Consider the following 26,008-nt stretch of genomic DNA (forward strand, 5'->3'; position numbering starts at 1 on the left):
TCCGGATCCTCTGACCTAAGGACTGGTAACTATAGGACAAATCTGTCCAGCACATTGCAAGTGCACACACACCCTGCGATTGGGGGATCTACTGTCTGTGTTATTTTGTCCTGGATTTTTCCATCTGCCTGTGATCTATCTGCCAACAGTTTACCCTGCGATTGGGGGACTCTTTCATGCTTAAGTTGTGCACACCATCAGCTGCTTTTCTGTGTTTAAGGCTCTCTTACGGCTTGCTTCATTATATGTCTATGAAGACTGTCATCGCTTGCTGCTGCTTCTCACAAATGAGCGCCTCCCTTGCATGGCTGCTATGAACTTTAACCGCTGATAACCAGCATACTAACATCAATTTTTGCTACCTCTGCTACTCCATTTTTGATCTATTGCCACAAATCTTATCATCTGTTTGCCATTGACACTATAGCCTCACACATCCTACAGCAACTTTACTACCATCTTGCTTTTTGCCAAGTACAGGAATCCGGGAATTTGCCATGTTGGGGACTGCAGCCCCTATTGGTGTTGGAAAGGTGTTGGGAAGTATTTCTATGGGTTTTAGAGGGGGGTTTTAGGGTTTATACTCTGGAGTTTTGTACAATTTTGTATATGTATATTATTTCATTAATAAAGTATTGTCTGTCTTTTTCATGCACCCAAGAGCCAATTCTCATTCATTCCATTAGCTTGGTATTTAAATAGAGCAAGCGTAACACATTAGAATTCAAAATGCATCATATTTATTTAACATATTATTTCATAATTTTTTGTGGTTTCACCTAACATGAAAAGTAGTATGTAGCTCCATATGCAAAGTTCAAAGATAGGCAATCTGTCTTGTGTTTCACGGCTAGATGCCACTTCTTCAGAGGCATAAATATGGATACCTACAATCTGTCAAATTACCATACACCCCTCTTCCTGCACCCCTCTGTTCCTAGGCTGGAATACTTTTTACAATATTCAGCATTAAAGGACATCTGAGGCGGAAAACAAAACTGAGATAAACAATTGTATCTGTCCTACTTCTAAAAATTACTTTTAAAGGTATTCCACAGTTTTATTTTATATTTCAATCAACTTTTTAAGCTTTTACTGTTTCATGGCCTTTTCTCAATGACACATTAATTGAACTATGCCAGGGCTAAAATATATGAACTATTGACACTTTTTATCTCTTTCCTGCTCTTAGAAGCCATTTACTGCCGCAAAAGTGTTTTATGGCTGCAATTCCTTATCAGTGAGGGTTATGCTAGAGTCCGACCCCGTCCCGACCCGGACAGGAACTGCCACTTACATACCTTATTTTTAGCTCTTTCAGGCAGAGAAAGAAAAAAGGAACACAGCATAGTTGTGTGCTAGGCACTGTACATACCCATGTCTATCTCATCATGTCACATGTAACCTCATGAGTCCTTTAAAGGACAACTGTAGTGAGAAGTATATGGAGGCTGCCATAAGCTGGAAGAGGAGGGGCGCAGCCCTGATATGCGTAGTAAGCTGGAGCTGCTCGCTACTACACGCCCGCACTAGTAACAGGTGGAGTGCTCCCCCGATGTGGAGGGGGGCCGCACTGATAAAGGGGGATCTCAGAACATGGAGGGAGGCCTCAATAGGATCCAGAGGCTTACCTCTCTTTAGGTAAATAACTCTTTTTGAACTCGGCTTTGCTTCCCTAAGATCAGCCATACTATGCCAGGGAAAAAAACTCATATATAAGTAGATAAATACTTAATCTACTTACATAACACATGTATTGTACTGTCCACATTTTGATTTTAGTGAATGTTATATAGTAAATGACAAGAATTCTGTTCCTGGTGGGGGCCATGTCTTTTGCCCACAGTTAAAGAGAGTCTGAAGCCATAATAAAAATGGCTTTTTTCCTTATATATAGCAGGGGCATGTGTGCCCCTGCTAAAACGCTGCTATCCCGCTGCTGAACGAGTGTCCTTTCCCCTCCAAATCCCCCCCTGCAAAATCACGACCAACTTGGTCGTAGATTTTGCTACCCCTGTGCGCTTCCGTGTGAGGCAAGGCTATGAGCTGCAGCCCTGCCTCACACGCGTCTATCAGCGGCTGATCTCCGCCTCTCCCCCGCCCCTCTCAGTGAAGGAAGACTGAGAGGGGCGGGGGAGAGGCGGAGATCTGCCGCTGATAGACGTGTGAGGCAGGGCTGCAGCTTATAGCCCCGCCTCACACGGAAGCGCTCCCCGGGCATCACAGGGGGGGATTTGGAGGGGAAAGGACCCTCATTCATCCGCTGGATAGCGGCATTTTAGCAGGGGCACACATGCCCCTGCTATATATAAGGAAAAAAGCCATTTTAATTATGGCTTCAGACTCTCTTTAAGGCTAATAAGTGATGTCATTTCTGCCCTTTACCTTTTTCTTGTCTCCTCCAATCGCTGAGTCACCTCAGCCTTGCTTGTAAACACAAGGGAGTAGGGGATCAGGTTTCAGATAAGCAGCTGGCAGGGAAATAAAGGGAAGAGGAGGAATATAGTATAGATAAAAAGAACTCCCAGCATGCAATTCTTTGGCACCGACTACTAAAGAGCCAGTGCTCCTAAGGTATATAACTCCAAATCATAACAGCAGAAAAAGTTTTGAATGCAGGATTAGCATCTTTATCACTGAATACACTCAGACCAGTTGCTGTTGAAATTTAATTTTAATGGTGACAATACCGCTTTAAAGGGATACTGTAGGGGGGTCGTGGGAAAATGAGCTGAACTTACCCGGGGCTTCTAATGGTCCCCCGCAGACATCCTGTGCCCGCGCAGCCATTCCCCCATGCTCCGGCCCCGCCTCCAGTTCACTTCTGGAATTTCTGACTTTAAAGTCAGAAAACCACTGCGCCTGCACGCCCGTGTCCTCGCTCCCGCTGATGTCACCAGGAGTGTACTGCGCAGACAGAGACCATATTGGGCCTGCGCTGTGCGCTCTTGATGACATCAGCGGGAGCGAGGACACGGCAACGCAGGCGCAGTGGTTTTCAGACTTTAAAGTCTGAAATTCCAGAAGTGAACCGGAGGCGGGGCCGGATCATCGGTGAGTGGCTGCGCCAACACAGGATGTCTGCGGGGGACCGTTAGAAGCCCCGGGTAAGTTCAACTCATTTTCCCCTGACCCCCCTACAGTATCTTTTTAAGTATTGGAGGCAGAGGATCAGCAGGACAGCCAGGCAACTAGTATTGCTTAAAGAGAACCAGAGATGAAGCACCCTCTTGTATTTTACCTTATAAATCAGTGGGAACATGACAGTAAACACCTAATCTGCTCTTTGTTTCATTGTTCTCTGTTTAATCTGACTGTTATCACCTCTGATAAGAATCCCCGACTGCGCACTCAGTCTGGCTTTGCTACGGAAAGATTATAGCTGAGTATGTCTTCTCTGGTGTCTTTTCAAGCCCAAGCCTGCCCCCTTGTGGCTCTGCTATAATGACTCAGCTATAATTATTCCCTGAAAAGCCAGACTGAATGCTCAGTCCGGGATTCTTATCACAGCTGATAACAGACACTTTTAGCAGTGAGGATGAAACAGCGAACATGGTAAGTGTTTTCTCTAATGTTCTTACTGATATATATGGTAAAATACACAAGGGTGCTTCGTCTCTGGTTCCCTTTAAAAAGGAAATAAATATGACAGCCTCCATATCCCTCTCGCTTCAGTTGTCCTTTAATGTTGAACTCTCGTCCGAGCTCCCTTCTGGGTAGGAACGCGGCCGTCCTTGGCAGACAGAAACAATGAGCTTTGCAGTAGCATGGAGCCATTCGGGCATGGCTTTTTCCTCCGTTCACGAGCAGCTCATGCTACTGTGCAGGTGTTAACCTTACTGGTGACTGTGCAGTGCGGTCGTGCTGGTACAAGGAGGGGAGCGCGGCCGTGAAGATGGAAGACGTTTCCAGCCGGCAGCGAAGTGGGGGTCGTAGAGGGTCAGGGAATCCTCTGGAGCATCCAGAGGCTTCCCCCTACTGAGGTACGTATGTAACTAGCTTGTGGCATATTTTGACTTCATGCCCCAAGGGGTCAGAGTAGCACTACCCAAGTTCTACCCATCACTATGTACAGGCCTCATGCATATAAAAACATGGGGGAGATCATTCTCTGCACCAAGTCTTATCATTGCTTTGTTAAATCAGTTGCGTATCCCCTTGCCTTATCATTGTTTCTGTTAGTTCCCCCGCAATATATTTTCCTTTCTATGTTCTGAATTCTGTTTATTGTTCCTGGCAGGTGGAACAGCTCCTGCTCAGTGGGAAGACATTACTGGAACTACTAAATTAATATATGCCAATGAATGTGCCAACTTTACAACTAATGTCTCTGCCAGGTAAGCAAATTACTTTCAAAGAGATGCAAAGGAGCAACAGAGTACTGCAATGTCCTGTCATCACTTAAAATTACATTCTAATGTACCTTCAATAAAAGAAAATGATTCCCTCAGTCCAAATCTACTGTATACATTACAAGGATGATTTTTGCTATATCTTTATAAGATGTCTTCCTGCTGTTGTATCTGCAGAGACAGCTTCAGACTTGCCACTGGCTTGGTAGCATCACAAACCTTTACTAAAGGGGGCCACTAATGATACAATTCAGCAAACAAGCGTTCCGTTACGATCATTCATGTGAACAACCAGAAACAATCGTTTGGGACCACCAACGAACAAAAAACTCCTAACCAATCTGATAGGATTGACAGGATCCATCCAAAAATTGGATTGTTTTCATTAATCTGATTGGATTGATTAGGAGATTTTTGACCATTCGTGGTCCTGAATCGCCAAATTGTATAATTAGTGGCCACCTTAAAGTGTCAGTTTGCAAATTACTGCACATTATTCCAGAGCCTTCTTTTCTATGCAGGCTGATTCCCAAAGTCTATCAGGAATCGGCCGAGCGCCTCCTGCCTGGTCACCCCCCCCCCCAAGTGTAAATGTCCCACAGGCGCCCGTGCAGTGTACAGTGTAGGGATTTTACACTTGAGGGTACAGTGGCCGGTATACATCAGTCGTCGCAGCCCTGCTGCGCAATTGATCTTTCACTTGAGATCTTTCCAGCATGTCCAATTGACGCAATCAACTAATTTTGGCACAAAATCGACCAAATCATTGCTCGGGCGGACATGTTGCAGCATCGGTTTTCATCCGATTCAATCCAATGGGATGAAGTCAGATGGTGGATGGGGTCACAAAGTGATATACAGTATGCATGGGCACCTTTACACAGTGCTGTGCTGAGTGCGGAGATATCAATGGGAAAAAGCACTTTATCAAACGTTTGATAATTTACCTCATGGGTAAAATCTCATTTTAAATTCACTAAGGTGTTATATATTTATCGAATGTTTTACCGATAAAACGTTCAACAAATATATAACACCTTAGTGAGATTTTACCCATGAGGTAAATGATCAAACGTTTGATAAAGTGTTTGATAAACGTTTGATAATGCTTCGTGAATTGAGGCCTATTGGGCTTATTTTTTTTTGCTAAGGGTTACCCCATCCTATTAGCCTCTCCATTCTGATGATATAAGTTCCCTGGATTTTGATAGGCTTATACTTCCAGCAGTAACTCTCTTGTTACCCCTCCAGGTTTTGGCTGTCAGATTGTCCCCGCACTGCCGAGGCGGTCTCCTTCTCCTCCCAGCTGTACAAAGAACTCAGTGCCGTGCCATACACCGCCCGTTTTGTGGTCTTTGCAAAGATGTCCGATGGACGGGAAGGTCGTCTCCGCTGTTATTGTATGACGGGCGACAAACTGGAGAAGACGTTGGAACAGCATGAGAACTTCAGTGAGGTGGCGCGCAGCCGGGACATTGAGGTACATGTACTACTGTAAATGAAAATACTATTCGTAACTAAGAGCCCAATCAAAACTATGTAATAATTATAATCAAACCGTATATGGTATAAAGTCAAATTCCAAGTTCAGGAATAATCTTTTTCTAACTAAACACCCAACACCGTGCCCCACATGCCTCAACTTCCCTCCAATTTTCACTTATAGAGGTCCTCAACATCGGGATCAGGTGACCCCACATAACCTAAAACCACTTCATCGCATGGTCACACTGTACTGACCTAAACCTTTTTCACAAACTGCCACGCTGCATCCCAGAAATGCTAATTCCAAATAGCCGTATCAGATGCTGAACACCTCTTCCCACCCCCATTATTATTATTATTGTTGATTTATAAAGCGCCAGCATCTTCCGTGGCGCTGTAGAACAGCACACAAGGTATAACAATACAATTATTAGTATAAGACAAGAGTGTATAACAACTAATGCAGCGAACAAATTAACGACAGATTTTACAAGGGGTGGGAGGTATGTACACTCATTACACAGCATTGTGAGACAAAAGGGGAGGAGAGCACTGGAAAAAGGCCTTACAGTCTAACGTTTAAGGTATAGGACAGTAGGTAATGGGAAGCTGTGTATGAGAAGGTAGAAATGGTGGTCAGTGGGCGATGTCCTAGGTAGGAGAGTATGCTTGCCTGAAGAGGGGAGTTTTCAGATTGCGCCTAAAAAGTGTAGTGTGGGTGAGTGACAGAGGTGTTGAGGGAGAGTGTTCCAGAGGAGGAGAGAGGATCGAGAGAAGTCTTACAAGCAGGAGTGAGAAGAGGTGATCAGGGAGGAAGACAAAAGAATATTGTTAGTATCACGCTGATGCGTGAGAGGCGTAGACGTAGTGAACAAATACAATGCTAGGGAGTAAACGTAGTCAGGATCAGGCCGTAGTCGTGACAGAGGTAACAATGGTACAGAGTCGTAAAGCAATCTCATAATCAAATAACAGGCAGAGTCAGCACTAAGGTCAGATGTCAGTCTAGTCAGAAGGATCAGGCAGTAGAGTAGTCTAGGCAGGCCGAGTCGGTACAGGTGTAATCAGATGGCAGCGGTACCAAAGGCTAAGGCAGAGTCAGGAGACAGGCGAAAAGTCGGTATACAGAAATGTATACAATCGGATGTTACAGAAATAAACTACAAAATATATACGAAAATAACAAAGACTGACTAACTAGAGTACATATATATTGTGCGTCTACACAATATATAAATGTAGCTCAAATCACTATCTAGACCTAGAACCAGTGAACTGATTAGTATCAGGGCCAATGAGCAACTGATTCACTGGCCTAATATACCTAACGGATGATGAGCCAGGCCAGCCCACAGGAGGACGAGTCTAGCATCAGAGCCGCCTCCTGAGCCTGTAAAGGCCGCCCTGGCTTGCGCGCATGCGACTGGCAAAACTGCGCACGCGCGCGCCCTGATTCACCGCCGGAGAGACGCCGGGGATGCCATCTGAAGATGACGGCGCTAAAGATCCCCCGCGCAAGCGAGTCCTGCCGGAAACGCCGCGGAAGACACAGCGGGATCCTCTGGAACAAGGTAAGATCGTTACAGTTAGTAGAGCAGAGATTGCGTGTAGGATGATATCGAATCGGGTGATCGACTTGATGGAAAATATCGCTCGATCTGCAGCGGATGGTAGCGTTCTTTGATTTTGGGAAGACCAACGCGCAGTGTTGGCTGCAGAGCTTACATTCACCTGTCCAACAAAGCATGCACAAGCACTAGAGGCCTCTAGCGTTCAACCTCTAGTGTTTGTCCCAGAACAAAGGCAATGAAGCAAAGAGACCGGGAGGAGCGGCCTGGGCGATGGAGAAAACACATTCATCGGCAGACAGGTTAGTGTAAGGAGACAAGATGGGCGGTTAACACATAGATGGGGAGCTCTGGGGGCATGGGTGGCAGTGCACAGCTCCACAGATTCTAGCATAAATCTGTGTACAGTGAGAGGGATCTATCTGATAGTCTGGTGGCCATTATATGTATGGCCGCCTTTAAACAAAATCAACAGCGTGCTATCATCACTGGGACTTCAGGTATCTGGGAGACTATAATGGGGGATGGCTTTAGGGTGGTTGTTAAGTTAAAATAGTTGGAGGGGGGCAAGGATAGAGGATAGTCAGAAAAAAAATATTCCTGAACTAGGGCTCCGGCTACAATTATTTGGGGTGATTTTCCAGACCTGGGGTCAGTGGAGATCCACAGTGTTCAGTAGACCTGCTTTAGCTGTTTTACAATTTGTCTATTAGGCTGTGAAAGTTTAGAGCCCTGATATGGGTAATATCAGAATATAATAACAATGGCTAAATGGTTTGTGAATTAGGAGTTGTACTACTGTATTAAAGTCACATGGATGCACCCAAAGTGAGAGTTTTGCAGGCTTTTGAGGATTGGTCAGAGTTAAAGTGGGGCAAAACTCTAACATAACATTCAATAAAAATGTATTTTCACACTTTTTATTACCCATACAGTTATCATATTTGCTTTTGTGCACAAGTAATATTGTCTGATTACAAATTCCCAAAGTACAGTTTAACTGCTCTGAAACCTGCCATTGCATTTTATTGCATAGCTGCTGTATTAATATATTAAAATCTACCTTGTAATCACTTCTCAGCTCTTTCTGCTTCTCAGCTCAGTGCAGCTTAGGGTCGGTATTTTGCTAATGTTTACTAAATGTATCTGACAAAGGAATGTAAACAAAAGATAATGTTAGCACCTCTTTGGATGGGGCCAGAAGCTTTCCCCTGAAGCAAGGAGCTTTCCACTGAAGAACAAAGTGCTGTGTTCAACTGTTTGAATGCTGTTCAACTTCAGTTTGTTTTTGTTTTACAGTAGTATATTTTATTCTATAAATAATTTTGTCGAACAAAGAGGAAGTGCTTATTTTTAAACCATTTTAAGTAATTGTAATTCACTAATCTTTTAACAAGTCTTTACTCTGGTTTGCAGTGACTCAGGCGATGGCTGCAAACAATAACCACCTAACATAGGTTCTTAGAAAATTATTGTGTGCATTTCCTGGATCACTAGTGCTCCCCACTGTACTGTAACTGTATGAAATGAACTCCATTCTGCCTTAAATACAGTGGTGAGAGTAATCTGCCAAGCAGAATTAAGGTGCGTACACACATGCGACTATAGTCGTTTGTAACGATCGTTCCCCGATCTTTACCAACGACGATCGTTACAAAAAACGAACCAACGACTATTAAGGCAAACGACGAACGAGGCAAATCGCTACAAAACAAAGTTCTGTCTTGGCGGATTTTTACCACCGACGATCGTTAGCAAAAGTGGTACATCGTTGGAAACGATCATTCGTACCAGGCTGGACATGCGTATTTCACTTTTTCTCCAAGGAACTTCACAATTTTATGCGCAGGCGCATTAAGTGCTTTTACGTGGTGTAACGTTCGTTCTAACGATGTGATCGTTACACACTTTTTACAACTAACTTTACTTCGGTCGTTCTTTCGTCAATTAAAAGTTCGTTCGTCGTCCTCAACGAACGATCGTTGTCGCATGTGTGTACGTAGCATTATAGAAGATACATCCAATCATTATTAACTTCCAATTAAAGTAAGTGAACAAACATAGCCCTTAAAGATGAACTAAAAATGCATCCTCTGGTACTATGAAAAATTCTATAAATGGTGAAATATGATGACATCTGCTTGCTGTACAGGATGCATAAATAACCAGTCCAGCCCTCTACGGCGATCTCGCCATAAAATGCTGCCATAATAAAGTCTTCAGCTAAAGGAGAAAAAATGTTTTGTTAATCAGTCCATTCAGTTCAAAGATACATCCAGCAGTCATATAAAAAGCCATCCTGCATAAATTACAGTTATAAAGTAGTGAAAAAAAAGGTCTCTAAGTAGTTAGTAAGCCCAGGATCACCCACCAGTGTTGTCCACTAACAATACAGACTGAATATTAGAAAGGAAGGATGGTTCATACTGCTTCTAAGAAGAAAACCTCCCACAAAGTGCTTAGGTATCTCCAAGCATATCCAGATTTACTGACATCTCCATATTAATTAAGGCATCTTCAAGCATGTCCTGATTTACGATTAGAGTAGGAGAAGTAAAGTGTGGAACAGGCACTCAGATGACAGACTGGAACTGCAGCTGGATCCCAGTTCATACACCGTGCCCACCACCAGTGGCGTAGCTAAGGAGCTGTGGGCCCCGATGCAAGTTTTACAATGGGGCCCCCCAGGCACTCTGTACATAACAATTGATACAGCGCACCAAAACCTGCCAATGGCAACTACAGTGTCAGAGGTGCAAGAAGGGGATGGAGAAGAGCTTGTTAATGTTTACCACTACTCAATGTATATATAGAAGTTTTATAGATTATGAGCACAGGACCACTAGAGAGCTAATACTGTAGTTGAGGGAGGGCCCTTCGGGGCCCCTCTGGCCCAAGGGCCCCGATGCGGTTGCTACCGCTGCACCCCCTATTGATACGCCCCTGCTCACCACCATCACCAATCCAATATTGATAACCATAGTAGAAAAGCAGGTCGGGCACTAGTTGCATTGATCCAGAATTAATTTTTAATCCAGCACGTAAGGGTTACAAAGAAGGAGTGATAGGGGTCGGCCTAACAGCCTTTTTGCTGGTCTCCCTGCTTCTTCTTTTGGCCTCTGAAGAAGCAGGAGACCTGCGAAACGGCTGTTAGGCCGACCCCTATCACTCCTTGTTTGTAACCCTTATCCGCTGGATTAAAAGTTAATTCTGGATCAATGCAACCAGTGCCTGACCTCCTTTTCTTCTATTGTTATCCATGTCATGATTTACTACAGAATCTCCTGATGTACTACGTCATCTCCTGATTTTGCTAAGGCGTCTCCAAGCATCTCCAGATTTACTACAACATCTCCAGATTTACTACGACATCTCCATGCACCTCCTGATTTACCGAGACATCTCCTGATTTACTGTGGCATCCCCAAGCACGTCCTGATTTACAAAGGCATCTCCAGATTTACTAAGATATCTCCAAGCATGGCCAGACCCAACTAAGTGAAGTACACAAGCCAGATGAAACTCGGACCAAGGCTGCTGATAACTGCCTTTGGCAGTAATCCATGTGTACGTAAGCAGCGCCCCTTTCAACTGCTTGGCTAGCTATCCATCCTGGCGCATTGCTTCAACTGAGCTATGGCCAAGAGCATTGTTCTCCCCACTCACCCGGCTCCCACATTTCTCCTCACTCCCCCGACTCCCACGTTTCTCCTCACTCACCCGGCTCCCACGTTTCTCCTCACTCCCCCGACTCCCACGTTTCTCCTCACTCCCCCGGCTCCCACGTTTCTCCTCACTCCCCCGGCTTCCACGTTTCTCCTCACTCCCCCGGCTCCCACGTTTCACCTCACTCCCCCGTCTCCCACGTTTCTCCTCACTCCCCCGGCTCCCACGTTTCTCCTCACTCCCCCGGCTCCCACGTTTCTCCTCACTCCCCCGGCTCCCACGTTTCTCCTCACTCCCCTGGCTCCCACGTTTCTCCTCACTCCCCCGGCTTCCACGTCTCTCCTCACTCTCCCGGGTCTCACGTTTCTCCTCACTTCCCCGGCTCCCACGTTTCTGCTCACTCACCCGGCTCCCACGTTTCTCCTCACTCACCTGGCTCCCACGTTTCTCCTCACTCCCCCGGCTCCCACGTTTCTCCTCACTCCCCCGGCTCCCACGTTTCTCCTCACTCTCCCGGCTCCCACGTTTCTGCTCACTCACCTGGCTCCCACGTTTCTCCTCACTCCCCCGACTCCCACATTTCTCCTCACTCCCCCGGCTCCCACGTTTCTCCTCACTCCCCCGGCTCCCACGTTTCTCCTCACTCCCCCGTTTCTGCTCACTCACCCGACTCCCACGTTTCTCCTCACTCCCCGGCTCCCACGTTTCTCCTCACTCCCCGGGTCCCATGGGACAACCCCCTGATCTCTCAGACTCCTGCAGTGTATTGTGTTTCGGAACAGCCGCATTGGCTAGCATTATCAGTAGCTGGGAGTAGAAGTAACAAATGCATCTCTTGGGTGACATAGTCATAAAGCTTTTCAGAAATCTGCACAGAAGATGCAGTGAATGGTTGGAGTACAGCTCAGACTTTTTTAGGATATCTCTATTTCGGTTCACCTGAGCATCATCTTCTGAAATCCTCTAGCGGTCACTTCCTCTTTTTCAGTCAAGGATATACAGTACCTCATCACGCAATGGAGAGGAAATTTAGCATCCAGCTAATACAGTATAATCACAATGTGAGGCAAGCCTTAGAATTGTTAACAATACTATAACATTATAAAGGTCCTGCTGGGTTACAAAGCTAACAAAAAAATCAACCATTCTAATGACCTGCTACCAACTAAGTTGGTGGACCAGATCTTATACAGCCCGTCAGTGTCAGTGCTTGTCACATGCCACTGCTGCCACCTGTTGTCAGCTTATGGAAGGGGAGGCAATGCTTTTTATAAACCTGATAGATTATTATTATTATTCAGTAGTTCTTATTATTATCATGGATCTAGGGTTGACATCTTCTATAGAGTCCATGACTATAACTGTGCCTCACAGGAGCTCACAGTCTAATGACTCTAATCCCTAATTACTCAAAATGTAGTGTCCCTATCATAACCTGTGATCATACCCTGTGACTGCAGCACCAGTATCTGCTTTACACGTCAGGAAGTATGAACATATAAAATAAATCTTCAGCAGCATTTTAGTGGTAAACAAGTACAGCTGTAAACATTGTCTGGCGTGCTTCTTATTCTGGAACGCTGAGCGGCAGCGGAGGCTGGGGCCGTATAAATAATGTGGCTCTGCTATAATAAATCAACTGCTTGCAGTACGGAGGCTGGAGCCGTGTACTTTGCATCAGCGCTCACATCTGTTCCTGAGGCCCCTTTCACACTGGGGTGTTTTTGTTGTGTTGTGTTACCCTTTTTTACCACAGGGTAATGCTAAAGCAATGAAAGTCTATCACTGAAGTCTATAAGCACAGATGTCCTTAGACTTCGACCTCCATGAACCTGCAAACCCCCACCGAACCACACCATAGGTTTGCTGACTGGCCCAGCTGTCACTTCTCCCTTACTTCCCTTGCCCATCATTGGTAGCTACAGGTGCCCCTTAGTATTAGGTAGCTAGAGGTACCCTCAGTGTTAAGTAGCTAGAGGTGCCCCTAGCTGAAGGGAGATCTGGTCAGTGGAATCCTGATAGCTGAGTGAGTAATTTTTCATCTATGTTCTGCTCAGGACTCTGCATAGGGAAGAAGGGAGGCTCTAGGGGAGGGGAGTGAGCCGCCGTTCCATCGTCAGGCGCCTGTAGACATGTGCCTACAGTGCCTTAAGGTAAATCCGACTCTGGGTGTGATGTGATGCGCCGGAAGCATCGCATCTGACACAAAAGCAACAGCGCGTTACCAGGCAACATTCGCGGCTAGAGAGCCTTACTTATACAGGTAGTTTGGCTTGCAGCCAGAAGTGAGATTACTGCGGTAATCTCCACGCCTATTTATAAAGTTGAAGTGTGATGCGATCATGTGATCGCACCGTACCTATAACGCTGGTTGCTGGGTGAAACCGGCCTTAGAGATTTGGCCATAATTGGTGATATTCCCAACAAAAAAAAAAAGCATTCCCTCCATCCTGATGGATTTCTTTTGATGACACCAGGACACCTTATAAATAACACAGAGGACATTACATCATTCTCCCAGCAGCCAAAGGGGACGGGCTCTTGGTTGCACAGTCGCTCGTTCATCCTCTCGGTGACATAATAATGTTATGTTAACAAGACAGGAAGATATTTTTACAGCCACATCGATCTCTCATTGACACAAAGGACTTAGGGGCTCATGCATTAAAAATGGAGGAAGGAAAAATGTCCATGTCATTTATAACAACCAATCATGTTTCAGCTGTCTTTTTTCTGCAGCCGTTATAGACAAGGATATAAAAAAAAATGTACTGTCCATTTGATGACTCCTGTTTATTCTTCAGGCCCTAGTGCTTGGGACCAAAACAAATAATTCGCTAGATAGAAGTTAGAAAAGAGTTTTGTAAACCTGAATATGTCTTGCTGTCCAAAGGATAACTGTAGCTGAAAGCCAATTATCTGTAAAGGAAAATGGTATAGTGTAGCAATGAATGAGGAAGCATGTGGTGACACTAGTACATTCCAGAAACAGAAGCAGCCTGTAACACTGATACATTGCAATAATAAAGGTACTCCTGTAATGACGTAGGGATACAGGACTGCCTGCAGGGCATCACAGGGGTGACTGGAGTATGGGGCCCGAGTGTGTCTAGGGCCCGGCAATCAGAGCCTCACACATGGGTTAAGGTTAGGCATCTGTGGGAAGGGTTTAAAGGTTGGGCATGTGTGTGGCGGGGGAGGGGGGGTTAAGGTTAGGCATGGGGGGGGGGGGGGGGGGGTCATTTAGTGTCAGGTATTGGCAGAGGGGTGGTTAAGGTTGGGCATTGGAAGGGGAAGGCTTCGGTGTGAGAATAGGTTTAGATTTAGTTGTAGTAGAATATCAGTATTGGGTCAGAGTGTAGTGAGGGGGGCCCCGTAGGTTTGCCCAGTATGGGGCCCAGAAAATTCTGAAGGCAGCCTTGTAGGAATATGCTGTCACAGCCGGTTCTCCTGTAATGACGTAGGGATATGCTGTTATAGCCGGTACTCCTATAATGAGGCAGGGGTATGCTGTCACAGCCGGTACTCCTGTAATGAAATAGGGATATGCTATCACAGCCCGACAGCCGGTACTCCTGTAAGAACGTAGGGATATGCTGTTATAGCCGGTACTCCTATAATGAGGCAGGGGTATGCTGTCACAGCCGGTACTCCTGTAATGAGGTAGCCTAGTCACCTTCTCTCACTCTCGCATCCAAGAATTCCTATGGGCTGTCCCTTTCCTTTGGAACTCTCTCCCTCAGCCATGTCCCGAGTCTGGAAACCTTCAAACGTACTCTGAAAACACACCTGTTCAGACAAGCCTATAATTTGCTATAGGCAGCACTGAAGGCACACTACCTCACCCACTAACCCCTGTGTGTCCTTCCCTGTTGTTTTCTCCCCACTACCGTCTAGATTGTAAGCTTGCAAGGGCAAGGACCTCCTCCTAGTGTTTCTCATACTGCTGTAATTTTAACATATGCACATGTACCAACTACACATCAACTATGTATGCATTTGTATTTCTACTATTCAATTTCATGACTGTACAGTGTCTTGTATTTCTTATGTATATTTGTGCCCCATTATTTGTTTGTACTATGTACAGCGCTACGGAAGATGTTGGCACTATATAAATAAATAATAATAAGGGATATGCTGTCACAGCCAGTACTCCTGTAATGAGGTAGGAATATGCTGTCACAACTGGTACTGCTGTAATAACACAGGGATATGCTGTCACAGCCAGTACTACTGTAATGATGTAAGGATATGCTGTCACAGCCAGTACTACTGTAATGATGTAGGGATATGCTGTCACAGCCAGTACTGCTGTAATGATGTAGGGATATGCTGTCACAGCCAGTACTACTGTAATGAGGTAGGGAAATGCTGTCACAGCCAGTACTACTGTAATGATGTAAGAATATGCTGTCACAGCCAGTACTACTGTAATGATGTAGGGATATGCTGTCACAGCCAGTACTGCTGTAATAAGGTAGGGATATGCTGTCACAGCCAGTACTGCTGTAATGAGGTAGGGATATGCTGTCACAGCCAGTACTACTGTAATGATGTAAGGATATGCTGTCACAGCCAGTACTACTGTAATGATGTAGGGATATGCTGTCACGGCCAGTACTACTGTAATGATATGCTGTCACAGCCAGTACTACTGTGATGATGTAAGGATATGCTGTCACAGCCAGTACTACTGTAATGATGTAGGGATATGCTGTCACAGCCAGTACCACTGTAATGATATAAGGATATGCTGTCACAGCCAGTACTACTGTAATGATGTAAGGATATGCTGTCACAGCCAGTACTACTGTAATGATGTAGGGATATGCTGTCACAGCCAATACCACTGTAATGAGGTAGGGATATGCTGTCACAGCCAGTACTACTGTAATGATGTAGGGATATGCTGTCACAGCCAGTACTACTGTAATGATGTAAGAATATGCTGTCACAGCCAGTACTACTGTACTGATGTAAGAATATGCTGTCACAGCCAGTACTACTGTAATGATGTAGGGATATGCTGTCACAGCCAGTACCACTGTCATGATATAAGGATATGCTGTCACAGCCAGTACTACTGTAATGATGTAGGGATATGCTGTCACAGCCAATACCACTGTAATGAGGTAGGGATATGCTGTCACAGCCAGTACTACTGTAATGATGTAGGGATATGCTGTCACAGCCAATACCACTGTAATGAGGTAGGGATATGCTGTCACAGCCAGTACTACTGTAATGATGTAGGGACATGCTGTCACAGCCAATACTACTGTAATGATGTAGGGATATGCTGTCACAGCCAGTACTACTGTAATGATGTAAGAATATGCTGTCACAGCCAGTACTACTGAACTGATGTAAGAATATGCTGTCACAGCCAGTACTACTGTAATGATGTAGGGATATGCTGTCACAGCCAGTACCACTGTCATGATATAAGGATATGCTGTCACAGCCAGTACTACTGTAATGATGTAGGGATATGCTGTCACAGCCAATACCACTGTAATGAGGTAGGGATATGCTGTCACAGCCAGTACTACTGTAATGATGTAGGGATATGCTGTCACAGCCAGTACTACTGTAATGATGTAAGAATATGCTGTCACAGCCAGTACTACTGTACTGATGTAAGAATATGCTGTCACAGCCAGTACTACTGTAATGATGTAGGGATATGCTGTCACAGCCAGTACCACTGTCATGATATAAGGATATGCTGTCACAGCCAGTACTACTGTAATGATGTAGGGATATGCTGTCACAGCCAATACCACTGTAATGAGGTAGGGATATGCTGTCACAGCCAGTACTACTGTAATGATGTAGGGATATGCTGTCACAGCCAATACCACTGTACTGATGTAAGAATATGCTGTCACAGCCAGTACTACTGTAATGATGTAGGGATATGCTGTCACAGCCAGTACCACTGTCATGATATAAGGATATGCTGTCACAGCCAGTACTACTGTAATGATGTAGGGATGTGCTGTCACAGCCAGTACTACTGTAATAAGCTAGGCATATGCTCTGCTGTGACATTCTCTCACTGATGTGACGATGAGGTGACTTGGTGGCTGGCTTTAACTCCTATTATATCTTTGTGATTACAGGTGATGGATGGGACGCAGCTATTTGTGGAGCTGTCGGGCAATCTAGTGCCTTTGAAGAAAGCAACGCAGCAGAGGAGTTTTACCTTCCAAGCGTTTAAAGAGAACAGACTGGCACTGCCAATTAAGGTGACATTCTCTTTATTACAGAACACTGGCACAGTCATTGCAATTTGAAAGTGACAGTTTGAGTGCATTGGTTACTGCAGTGGCGTACCTAGGGCATTTGGCACCCGGTGCTGGGTATTAAAAGACACCCCCCCCTTTTAAAAAAGGGCGTGGCCACAACCGGCAAAAAAATTTGGGCGTGGTCATGACCGGATGAGGGCGGAGCTAACTGTAATTATAGCTAGTACAGTTGCCCCCAGTATAGCTAGTATAGTTGCCCCAGTATAGCTAGTATAGCTGCCCCCAGAGCTGCCCCAGTATAGCTAGTATAGTTGCCCCAGTATAGCTGCCCCCAGTATAGTTGCCCCAGTATAGCTAGTATAGCTGCCCCCAGAGCTGCCCCAGTATAGCTAGTATAGTTGCCCCAGTATAGCTAGTATAGTTGCCCGCAGTATAGCTAGTATAGTTGCCCCCAGTATAGCTGCCCCCAGTATAGCTAGTATAGCTGCCCCCACTATAGCTAGTATAGATGCCACCAGTATAGCTAGTATAGATGCCCCCAGTATAGCTAGTTTAGTTGCCCCCAGTATAGCTAGTTTAGTTGCCCCCAGTATAGCTAGTTTAGTTGCCCCAGTATAGCTGCCCCCAGTATAGTTGCCCCAGTATAGCTAGTATAGCTGCCCCCAGTATAGTTGCCCCAGTATAGCTAGTATAGTTGCCCCCAGTATAGCTGCCCCCAGTATAGCTAGTATAGCTGCCCCCACTATAGCTAGTATAGATGCCACCAGTATAGCTAGTATAGATGCCCCCAGTATAGCTAGTTTAGTTGCCCCCAGTATAGCTAGTTTAGTTGTCCCTGTATAGCTGCTCCGGGAGGGGTGAAGCAGCGCTAGAAGGAGGGGCAGTGGGGGCAGCGGCGGGGAGGGGGGAAAAGATCCCCCCCCCTTCCATTACCTGGGTCCCCTCCTTCTGCCTCTCTCCCCCCTCCAAATGACAGCGGGCATTGCGGGCAACTTACAGGCAGGGCGGGCGGGCAGAGACTACTTACTTTACTTCTGCGTTCCAGCAGCTGGAGCGCTCCGTCGCCGTCACGTGCCTCTTCTCCGCCTCCAATGCTGTGACACGCATTGGAGGCGGTGAAGAGGCACGTGACGGCGACCCAGCGTTCCAGCTGCTGGAACGCAGAAGTAAAGTGAGTAGTCTCTGCCCGCCCGCCCTGCCTGTAAGTTGCCCGCAATGCCCGCTGTCATTTGGAGGGGAAGAGAGGCGGAAGGAGGGGACCCAGGTGAGGGAGGGGGGGGATCTTTCCCCCCTCCCCGCCGCTATCCCTGTCACCCCTCCTTCCAGCGCTGCTCTTCCCCTCCTGCACTGTTGCAATGGGGGGTCGTGGCGACACCCCCCTGGCTGGCTGTCACCCTTTGCGCCACGCCCCCCTGCGCCCTATTGTAGGAACGCTACTGGGTTACTGTCTTCCTCAGTCAGCTTCAATAGGTTTTAGGCCAGAAACCCACTAGGAGCGATTTCTAAGTGCTAGTGATTTGAAAAAGCTCTTGCTAATGCAATGCTATGGGGGATTTTTATAAAATCACATTGCTCAAATGGGATCACCTATAGCATCACATTAGCGAGACATTTCAAATCGCAAAACGCTCAGAAAATTGTTCGACGCTCCTAGTGGGTCTCTGGCCTAAGGCTGGGTTCACATATGACATAGCATGAAAGGCTGCGTTTTAGGTCACGTTTTATGTTAATGTTGTGCGCAGTTTTGGTGCGTTTGTGATGCGTTTTGCGTGCGTTTTAATGCATTTGCGGTTCGCCTATTCAAAACACTTATACTATTTCCATGCGTTTTTATATTTCCATTTATGCAAATCACTTAGAAGACTACAGGAAGCGAAAATACAGCAAATAAATATATATATAATTTTTGTAAAAAAAACCGCATGAAAAACCCATACCATTGCGTTCCCATTGACTTTTATTATGTGCGTTTTCGCAGTGTTCCTGCATAATATCCAACAAAACCAATGTTTTTAAAAACACAGGTTAGAAAACACATATGAGTTTTTAGGTACTTATCCGTTAGCCGGGCGCATCCGGCAGGTGGCGACAAAACTCCACCAGAGTTACATCTTTCCCTACTATCCATGTCGGCCTGGAGGGGGAATAGTAATTAGCGCCACCTGCCGGATGCGCCCGGCTAACGGATAAGTACCCGTTTTTATATGCATTTTTCCTGCGGTCCATAGACTTAATTAGATGCAAAAGTGCAGTGTTTTCTGCAACGCTAGTGTTTCTGCTATGTGTGCACCCAGCCTAAAGGTTCTGCTGAAATGTGAAATTGAGTGAAATAGAATAGAGTGAAACAGTACTGCAAAAATGTTTTGTGAGTGAAAATGGGCCAATTCGCCACAAATCCAAGTCCGTGATAATTCACCTTCTCATCGCTACTCACTAGTTGAGGGGGTCAGTGAGATGCTGATATTTGTGGCATGCATGCAGCTTGGGATTACATCAATCAAATGCACTTCCTGCTGATTTTCGCTGGCACAATTTAAGATGCATACAATTTGCATACAAAATTTGCGTAATCCTGCAACAACTCGAAATGATTTGAATCTCATTGTTAGCATCTCACTGGCCATGTCTACTTACTAATTCTCCAGGACTGCTCCGCAGAAAATTCTCAAGCAGAAATACAGTAGTTACCCATATAGTGGTAAGAATTGTCTGAACAATCAACACAGTTGCTGGTTATTGCTGGATGGTAACTTAGTTCTGCCTCCTGGCCCTGGCCAGTTACCATAACACAAAAGGTACCCACCCATACATTTGGCAGATTCCACCAAGTGACAAATCTATCTCTGGGCTGGTGCACACCAAAAACTGCTAGCGGATTCGCAAACGCTAGTGTTTTTTTTTTTAGGTTTTTCAGAGAGATTCTAGGCATGTTTAGAGAGATTTTCTAATCATACCTAGCGTTTTTTTGGAGCGTTTTGGTGTAGCTTTTTTTATTTTGTTACAGTAAAGCTGTAACTGAACAGCTACTGTAACAAAAACGCCTGGAAAACCGCTCTGATCTAGCGTTTTTCAGAGAAGTTTTCCACTTTCCTATACTTAACATTGAGGCAGAAACACCTCAGAAATCTAAAAAATGCTGTTCGCGTTTGTGGAAAAAAACGAGCCGCTCTGGTGTGCACCATCCCTCTGATTGAATCTGATTAGAGAGAGATCTGTTGTTTGCCCATACACCACAGGCCGATTCTCTATCGATTTCAGCATGCAATCTTTAGGGAATCAGCCGCAAACACCGCCTTGCCGCTGTCCCCCTTCAGTATATGAATGCGCGTGCATTTATTCATTACCTGTCCTATGCTGCCCATCGTGCGGTGCCCATCCATCTTCCGCTTCCTGCTCCTCCATTTGCGCCTCACATGCCGCCGGCATTTAGCACGTGGTGGGTGTGACGTCACACATCTGCCACATGCTATACGCCGGCGGTGTGTGAAATGCAAATGGAGAAGGAGGAAGCAGAAGACAGATGGGCACTGCATAGGACAGGTGATGTCATGTTTGCCGCTCGTCCAGATATTGCTCGCTGTTACCACCGCGCTCCCAACCACGATGACCCAACATCTTGCATCGCATCCAGTCCATACATTCCACCAATTTCGGCCCAAAATTGGTCACATGGTCGGTCGGACATGCTCTTGGCAGCACCGATTTTCATCCGATTTGATAAAAATGATTGAATCTGGTGGACTATTGCCCACCAAGTCGAGTAGTGTATGGCCACCTTATGGCTTTTGTGCTAATGGTATTTACTGATTGTATTAATCTTTGTGGTTTCCAAGGTGCGGGACGGCAGTCGGGAGCCATGTGGGTCTCTGTCCTTCCTCCGCAAACCAATGAAATATGAACAGACTCAGCAAGTGCTCTGTCATCTGAATGTCACAATGCCACAGTACACACAGGTAAGAGCCAACTCTACACACTCTACACACTCCACTTTATACTGATGTATTTACAGTATGTGCAGAGTTGCTGCCATAGCACACAAGGGTGTTAAAAAAACACGGTAAAAAAAAGTTCCACTGGAGGGTACTCACCTCGGGTGGGGGAAGCCTCTGGATCCTATCAAGGCTTTCCCCATCCTCTTGTGTCCCATGGCGGTCTCGCTGTGCCCCTCCGAACAGCAGGGATATAAATATTTACAGTACCAATATTTTAAAAGTACTGTCCATTCATTTGAATGGACCGCACTTTAGTGACGAATGCCAACCGCGGAGATTAAACTTCCTGCCAGAGGACATTAAAATAAGTCACTACACTCTCCTCTCTACAACTTTCAAAAACGTGTGGGTTTAATGTACAATAGAACTGATTACATTAAAGAGACACTGAAGGGAAAAAAAATATGATATAATGAATTGGTTGCGTAGGACAGATACAGTGGCTTGCAAAAGTATTCGGCCCCCTTGAAGTTTTCCATATTTTGTCATACTACTGATACAAACATGAATCGATTTTATTGGAATTCCACGTGAAAGACCAATACAAAGTGGCGTACATGTGAGAAGTGGAACGAAACTCATACATGATTCCAAACATTTTTTACAAATAAATAACTGCAAAGTGGGGTGTGCGGAATTATTCAGCCCCCCTGAGTCAATACTTTGTAGAACCACCTTTTGCAGCAATTACAGCTGCCAGTCTTTTAGGGTATGTCTCTACCAGCTTTACACATCTAGAGACTGAAATCCTTGCCCATTCTTCTATGCAAAACAGCTCCAGCTCAGTCAGATTAGATGGACAGAGTTTGTGAACAGCAGTTTCCAGATCTTGCCACAGATTTTTGATTGGATTTAGATCTGGATTTGACTGGGCCATTCTAACACATGGATATGTTTTTTTAAACCATTCCATTGTTTATGTTTAGGGTCCTTGTCCTGCTGGAAGGTGAACCTCCGCCCCAGTCTCAAGTCTTTTGCAGACTCCAAGAGGTTTTCTTCCAAGATTGCCCTGTATTTGGCTCCATCCATCTTCCCATCAACTCTGACCAGCTTCCCTGTCCCTGCTGAAGAGAAGCACCCCCAGAGCATGATACTGCCACCACCATATTTGACAGTGGGGATGGTGTGTTCAGAGTGATGTGCAGTGTTAGTTTTCTGCCACACATAGCGTTTTGCATTTTTGCCAAAAAGTTCTGTTCTGGTCTCATCTGACCAGAGCACCTTCTTCCACATGTTTGCGGTGTCCCCGCATGGCTTGTGGCAAACTGCAAACGGGACTTCTTATGCTTTTCTGGTAAACAATGCCTTTCTTCTTTCCACTCTTCCATAAAGGCCAATTTTGTGCAGTGCACAACTAATAGTTGTCCTATGGACAGATTCCCCCACCTGAGCTGTAGATCTCTGCAGTTCGTCCAGAGTCACCATGGACCTCTTGACTGCATTTCTGATCAGCGCTCTCCTTGTTCGGCCTGTGAGTTTAGGTGGACAGCCTTGTTTTGGTAGGTTTACAGTTATGCCATACTCCTTCCATTTCTGAATGATCAATTGAACAGTGCTCCGTGGGATGTTCAAGGCTTTGGAAATCTTTTTGTAGCTTAAGCCTGCTTTAAATTTCTCAATAACTTTATCCCTGACCTGTCTGGTGTGTTCTTTGGACTTCATGGTGTTGTTGCGCTCAATATTCTCTTAGACAACCTCTGAGGTCGTCACAGAGCAGCTGTATTTTTACTGACGTTAGATTACACACAGGTGCACTCTATTTAGTCATTAGCACTCATAGGCAATGTCTATGGGCAACTGACTGCACTCAGACCAAAGGGGGCAGAATAATTATGCACACCCCACTTTGCAGTTATTGATTTGTAAAAAATGTTTGGAATGATGTATGATTTTCTTTCCACTTCTCAACGGTACACCACTTCATATTGGTCTTTTATGTGGAATTCCAATAAATTTGATTCATGTTTGTGGCAGTAATGTGACAAAATGTGGAAAACTTCAAGGGGGCCGAATACTTTTGCAACCCACTGTATATACTAGAACAGGGGTCTCAAACTCAATTTACCTTGGGCTGCACGAGGCAAAGTCAGGATGAGGCTGGGCCGCATAAGGGATTTCACGTGTCCCCGCCGCAAAACGAGGGCTGCAGAGCCCCCAAATCGCCTGGGGGGCAATCCGCCGGCATTTCCTGGAAGGGGCAGAGCTCTCAGTTCAGCTCTGCCCCTCCTGACGTCAATCGCGGCGGATCGCCGCTTCTGCCCGCCCCTCTCACTCTTCCTTCACAGAGAGGGGCGGGGAGAGGCGGCGATCCGTGCGGCGATTGACGTCAGGAGGGGCAGAGCTACAGCTGGAAGCTCTGCCCCTCAGTGCAGTCGTGGATGTTTGCCCAGGGGATTTGGGGGCTCTGCAGCCCTCGTTTAGCGGCGAGGATGCGGCGGATTACTTGGGAGCACTGAAGCGAACTATAAGGTAAAATAGGCAAAAATAGTTTGCTTCCGTGTCGCTTTTGCCGGCGGGGGCCTCAAAATATTGTATCGAGGGCCGCAAATGGCCCGCGGGACGCGAGTTTGAGACCCCTGTTAACTAGAACAATAGTAGCACAGAAAATATTCTTATTTTTATTTTCATTTATATAGTGTTTTTTTTATAACATTGCATCATTCTCTAATATTTGCAGTTTATACACTACTCAGCATTCTAAATGATTACCTCTGCAGAGGACAAGTCAAATGTTCACTGGCCTGCTCTGTAAAAAGAAAATACAGTGACTGACAGTTGAGATAACAAGCTTCAGAAGACACGAGCTCTCTGAGGCCCAGTGAGTGCACACCAAAAACCTCTAGCAGATCTGCAAGAACGCTAGAGGTTTTTGAAGCAGATTTCAGAGCGATTTTCTAGGCATGTTTTCTAAACATGTCTGGCGTTTTTTGGAGTGTTCTTGTGTAGCAGATTACACATATTGTTACAGTAAAGCTGTTACTGAACAGCTTCTGTAACAAAACCGCCTGGAAAACCACTCTGATCTAGCGTTTTTCAGAGCTGTTTTCCACTTTCCTATACTTTAACTTTGAGGCAGAAACGCCTCAGAAATCTAAAAAATACTGCAGCCCCCGAGTTTGCGTTTGTGGAAAAAACGACCCGCTCTGGTGTGCACCATCCCATTCATATTCATTAGCCAACCGGTTTTCCCCCTGCAAGCTTTTTAAAAAACGCTTTAGAACCGCTCTGGTGTGCACAAGCCCTCTGACTTTGAAAGTGGTGGAGCTCAATGGCTCTTTTGCATAGATAACTGGAGTTTCTTAACAATATTAGACTTATGTCTCTGCTCCTAATGTTTTATTTCTTAGCTGTCCAGCAGTGGCTGGATGGTGTAATGGTTAAGGGCTCTGCCTCTGACACAGGAGACCAGGGTTCAGATCTTGGCTCTGCCTGTTCAGTAAGCCAGCACCTATTCAGTAGGAGACCTTAGGCAAGTCTCCCTAACACTGCTACTGCCTGTAGAGCGCGTCCTAGTGGCTGCAGCGCTTTGAGTCCGCCAGGAGAAAAGCGCGATATAAATATTATTTGTCTTGTCTTGTCCAGTACACATACAAATCATTATATCATTTCGCTTCAGCGTCTCTTTAACCATTTGGGTCCCTTAAGGACCAGGCGAATTTGCATGCGGGGGGGAGGGGGGGGGGTGCGTTTGGGTGGGTCAGGCAGCCGGATCTCCAGTGTTGCTTCCTGGGCCAGATCACTGAGGGGAGATGTCAGCTGTCATTTGACAGCTTAATCTCCCCACTGGGGTGCGCACGATTGCGTCGGGTAGTAAATCCTACGCCGCATCAGGCTAGAACAGCCACAAGTATTTACTATCGTCGGTCCCCAAAGCTATAATGGATGAAAATGGATAAATAGTGCACAGGAAGCACACGGAAGTTTACCATGGCATAATGAAGAATGTCAACAAAACTGTAGACTAATAGCAGAATCATCTGCCCTGGGATTCAATTGGCATCATTGGCTTCTATGGCTAATTCTTAGGAGTCATTAAAGAGAATCTGTATTGTTAAAATCGCACAAAAGTAAACATACCAGTGCGTTAGGGGACATCTCCTATTACCCTCTGTCACAATTTCGACGCTCCCCGACGCATTAAAAGTGGTTAAAAACAGTTTTAAAAAGTTTGTTTATAAACAAACAAAATGGCCACCAAAACAGGAAGTAGGTTGATGTACAGTATGTCCACACATAGAAAATACATCCATACACAAGCAGGCTGTATACAGCATTCCTTTTGAATCTCAAGAGATCATTTGTGTGTTTCTTTCCCCCCTGAGGGGAGTGTGCATAGCAGAACCACAACACTGAAGAACTTGGCAGCCTTCCAGACACAGGCTGACAAGTCTGACAAGGGAAAGATACATTGATTTATTACAGAGACTGTCATAGTATAAAGTGCTGCAGTTAGCCAGAACACATTAGAATAGCTTTTGGAACTTGTAGGATGATAAAAAACAGGATGCAATTTTTGTTACGGAGTCTCTTTAAAAATGAAGAGAAATTAAAAAAAAAAAAATTAAAAAGAAGGAAAGAGGTGAACCAATGATCACAAACCAAAACAGGAAATAATTTATTATATTATTACCATGTGTTTCGTGGGTATATACTTCCCCTTTCTCAAGTCAAAAATCAAAGACATTTTAAAA

General features: G+C 45.4%; 1 protein-coding gene across 10 annotated transcripts in view; it reads left to right on the forward strand.

The window, feature by feature from the left end:
- Window positions 1-26,008, forward strand: part of ANK1 (ankyrin 1) — a 460,733-nt gene that overhangs the window by 354,119 nt on the left and 80,606 nt on the right. For all 10 annotated transcript variants that reach the window (XM_068274645.1, XM_068274648.1, XM_068274649.1 and 7 more), the window contains 4 exons: window positions 4,241-4,337; window positions 5,604-5,832; window positions 17,200-17,325; window positions 21,159-21,278. In XM_068274645.1, coding sequence (XP_068130746.1) covers window positions 4,241-4,337; window positions 5,604-5,832; window positions 17,200-17,325; window positions 21,159-21,278 — 572 coding nt within the window. The remainder of the gene's footprint in view (window positions 1-4,240; window positions 4,338-5,603; window positions 5,833-17,199; window positions 17,326-21,158; window positions 21,279-26,008) is intronic.

This window comes from Hyperolius riggenbachi, chromosome 3 (genome assembly GCF_040937935.1).
Source record: "Hyperolius riggenbachi isolate aHypRig1 chromosome 3, aHypRig1.pri, whole genome shotgun sequence".
NCBI lineage: Eukaryota > Metazoa > Chordata > Amphibia > Anura > Hyperoliidae > Hyperolius > Hyperolius riggenbachi.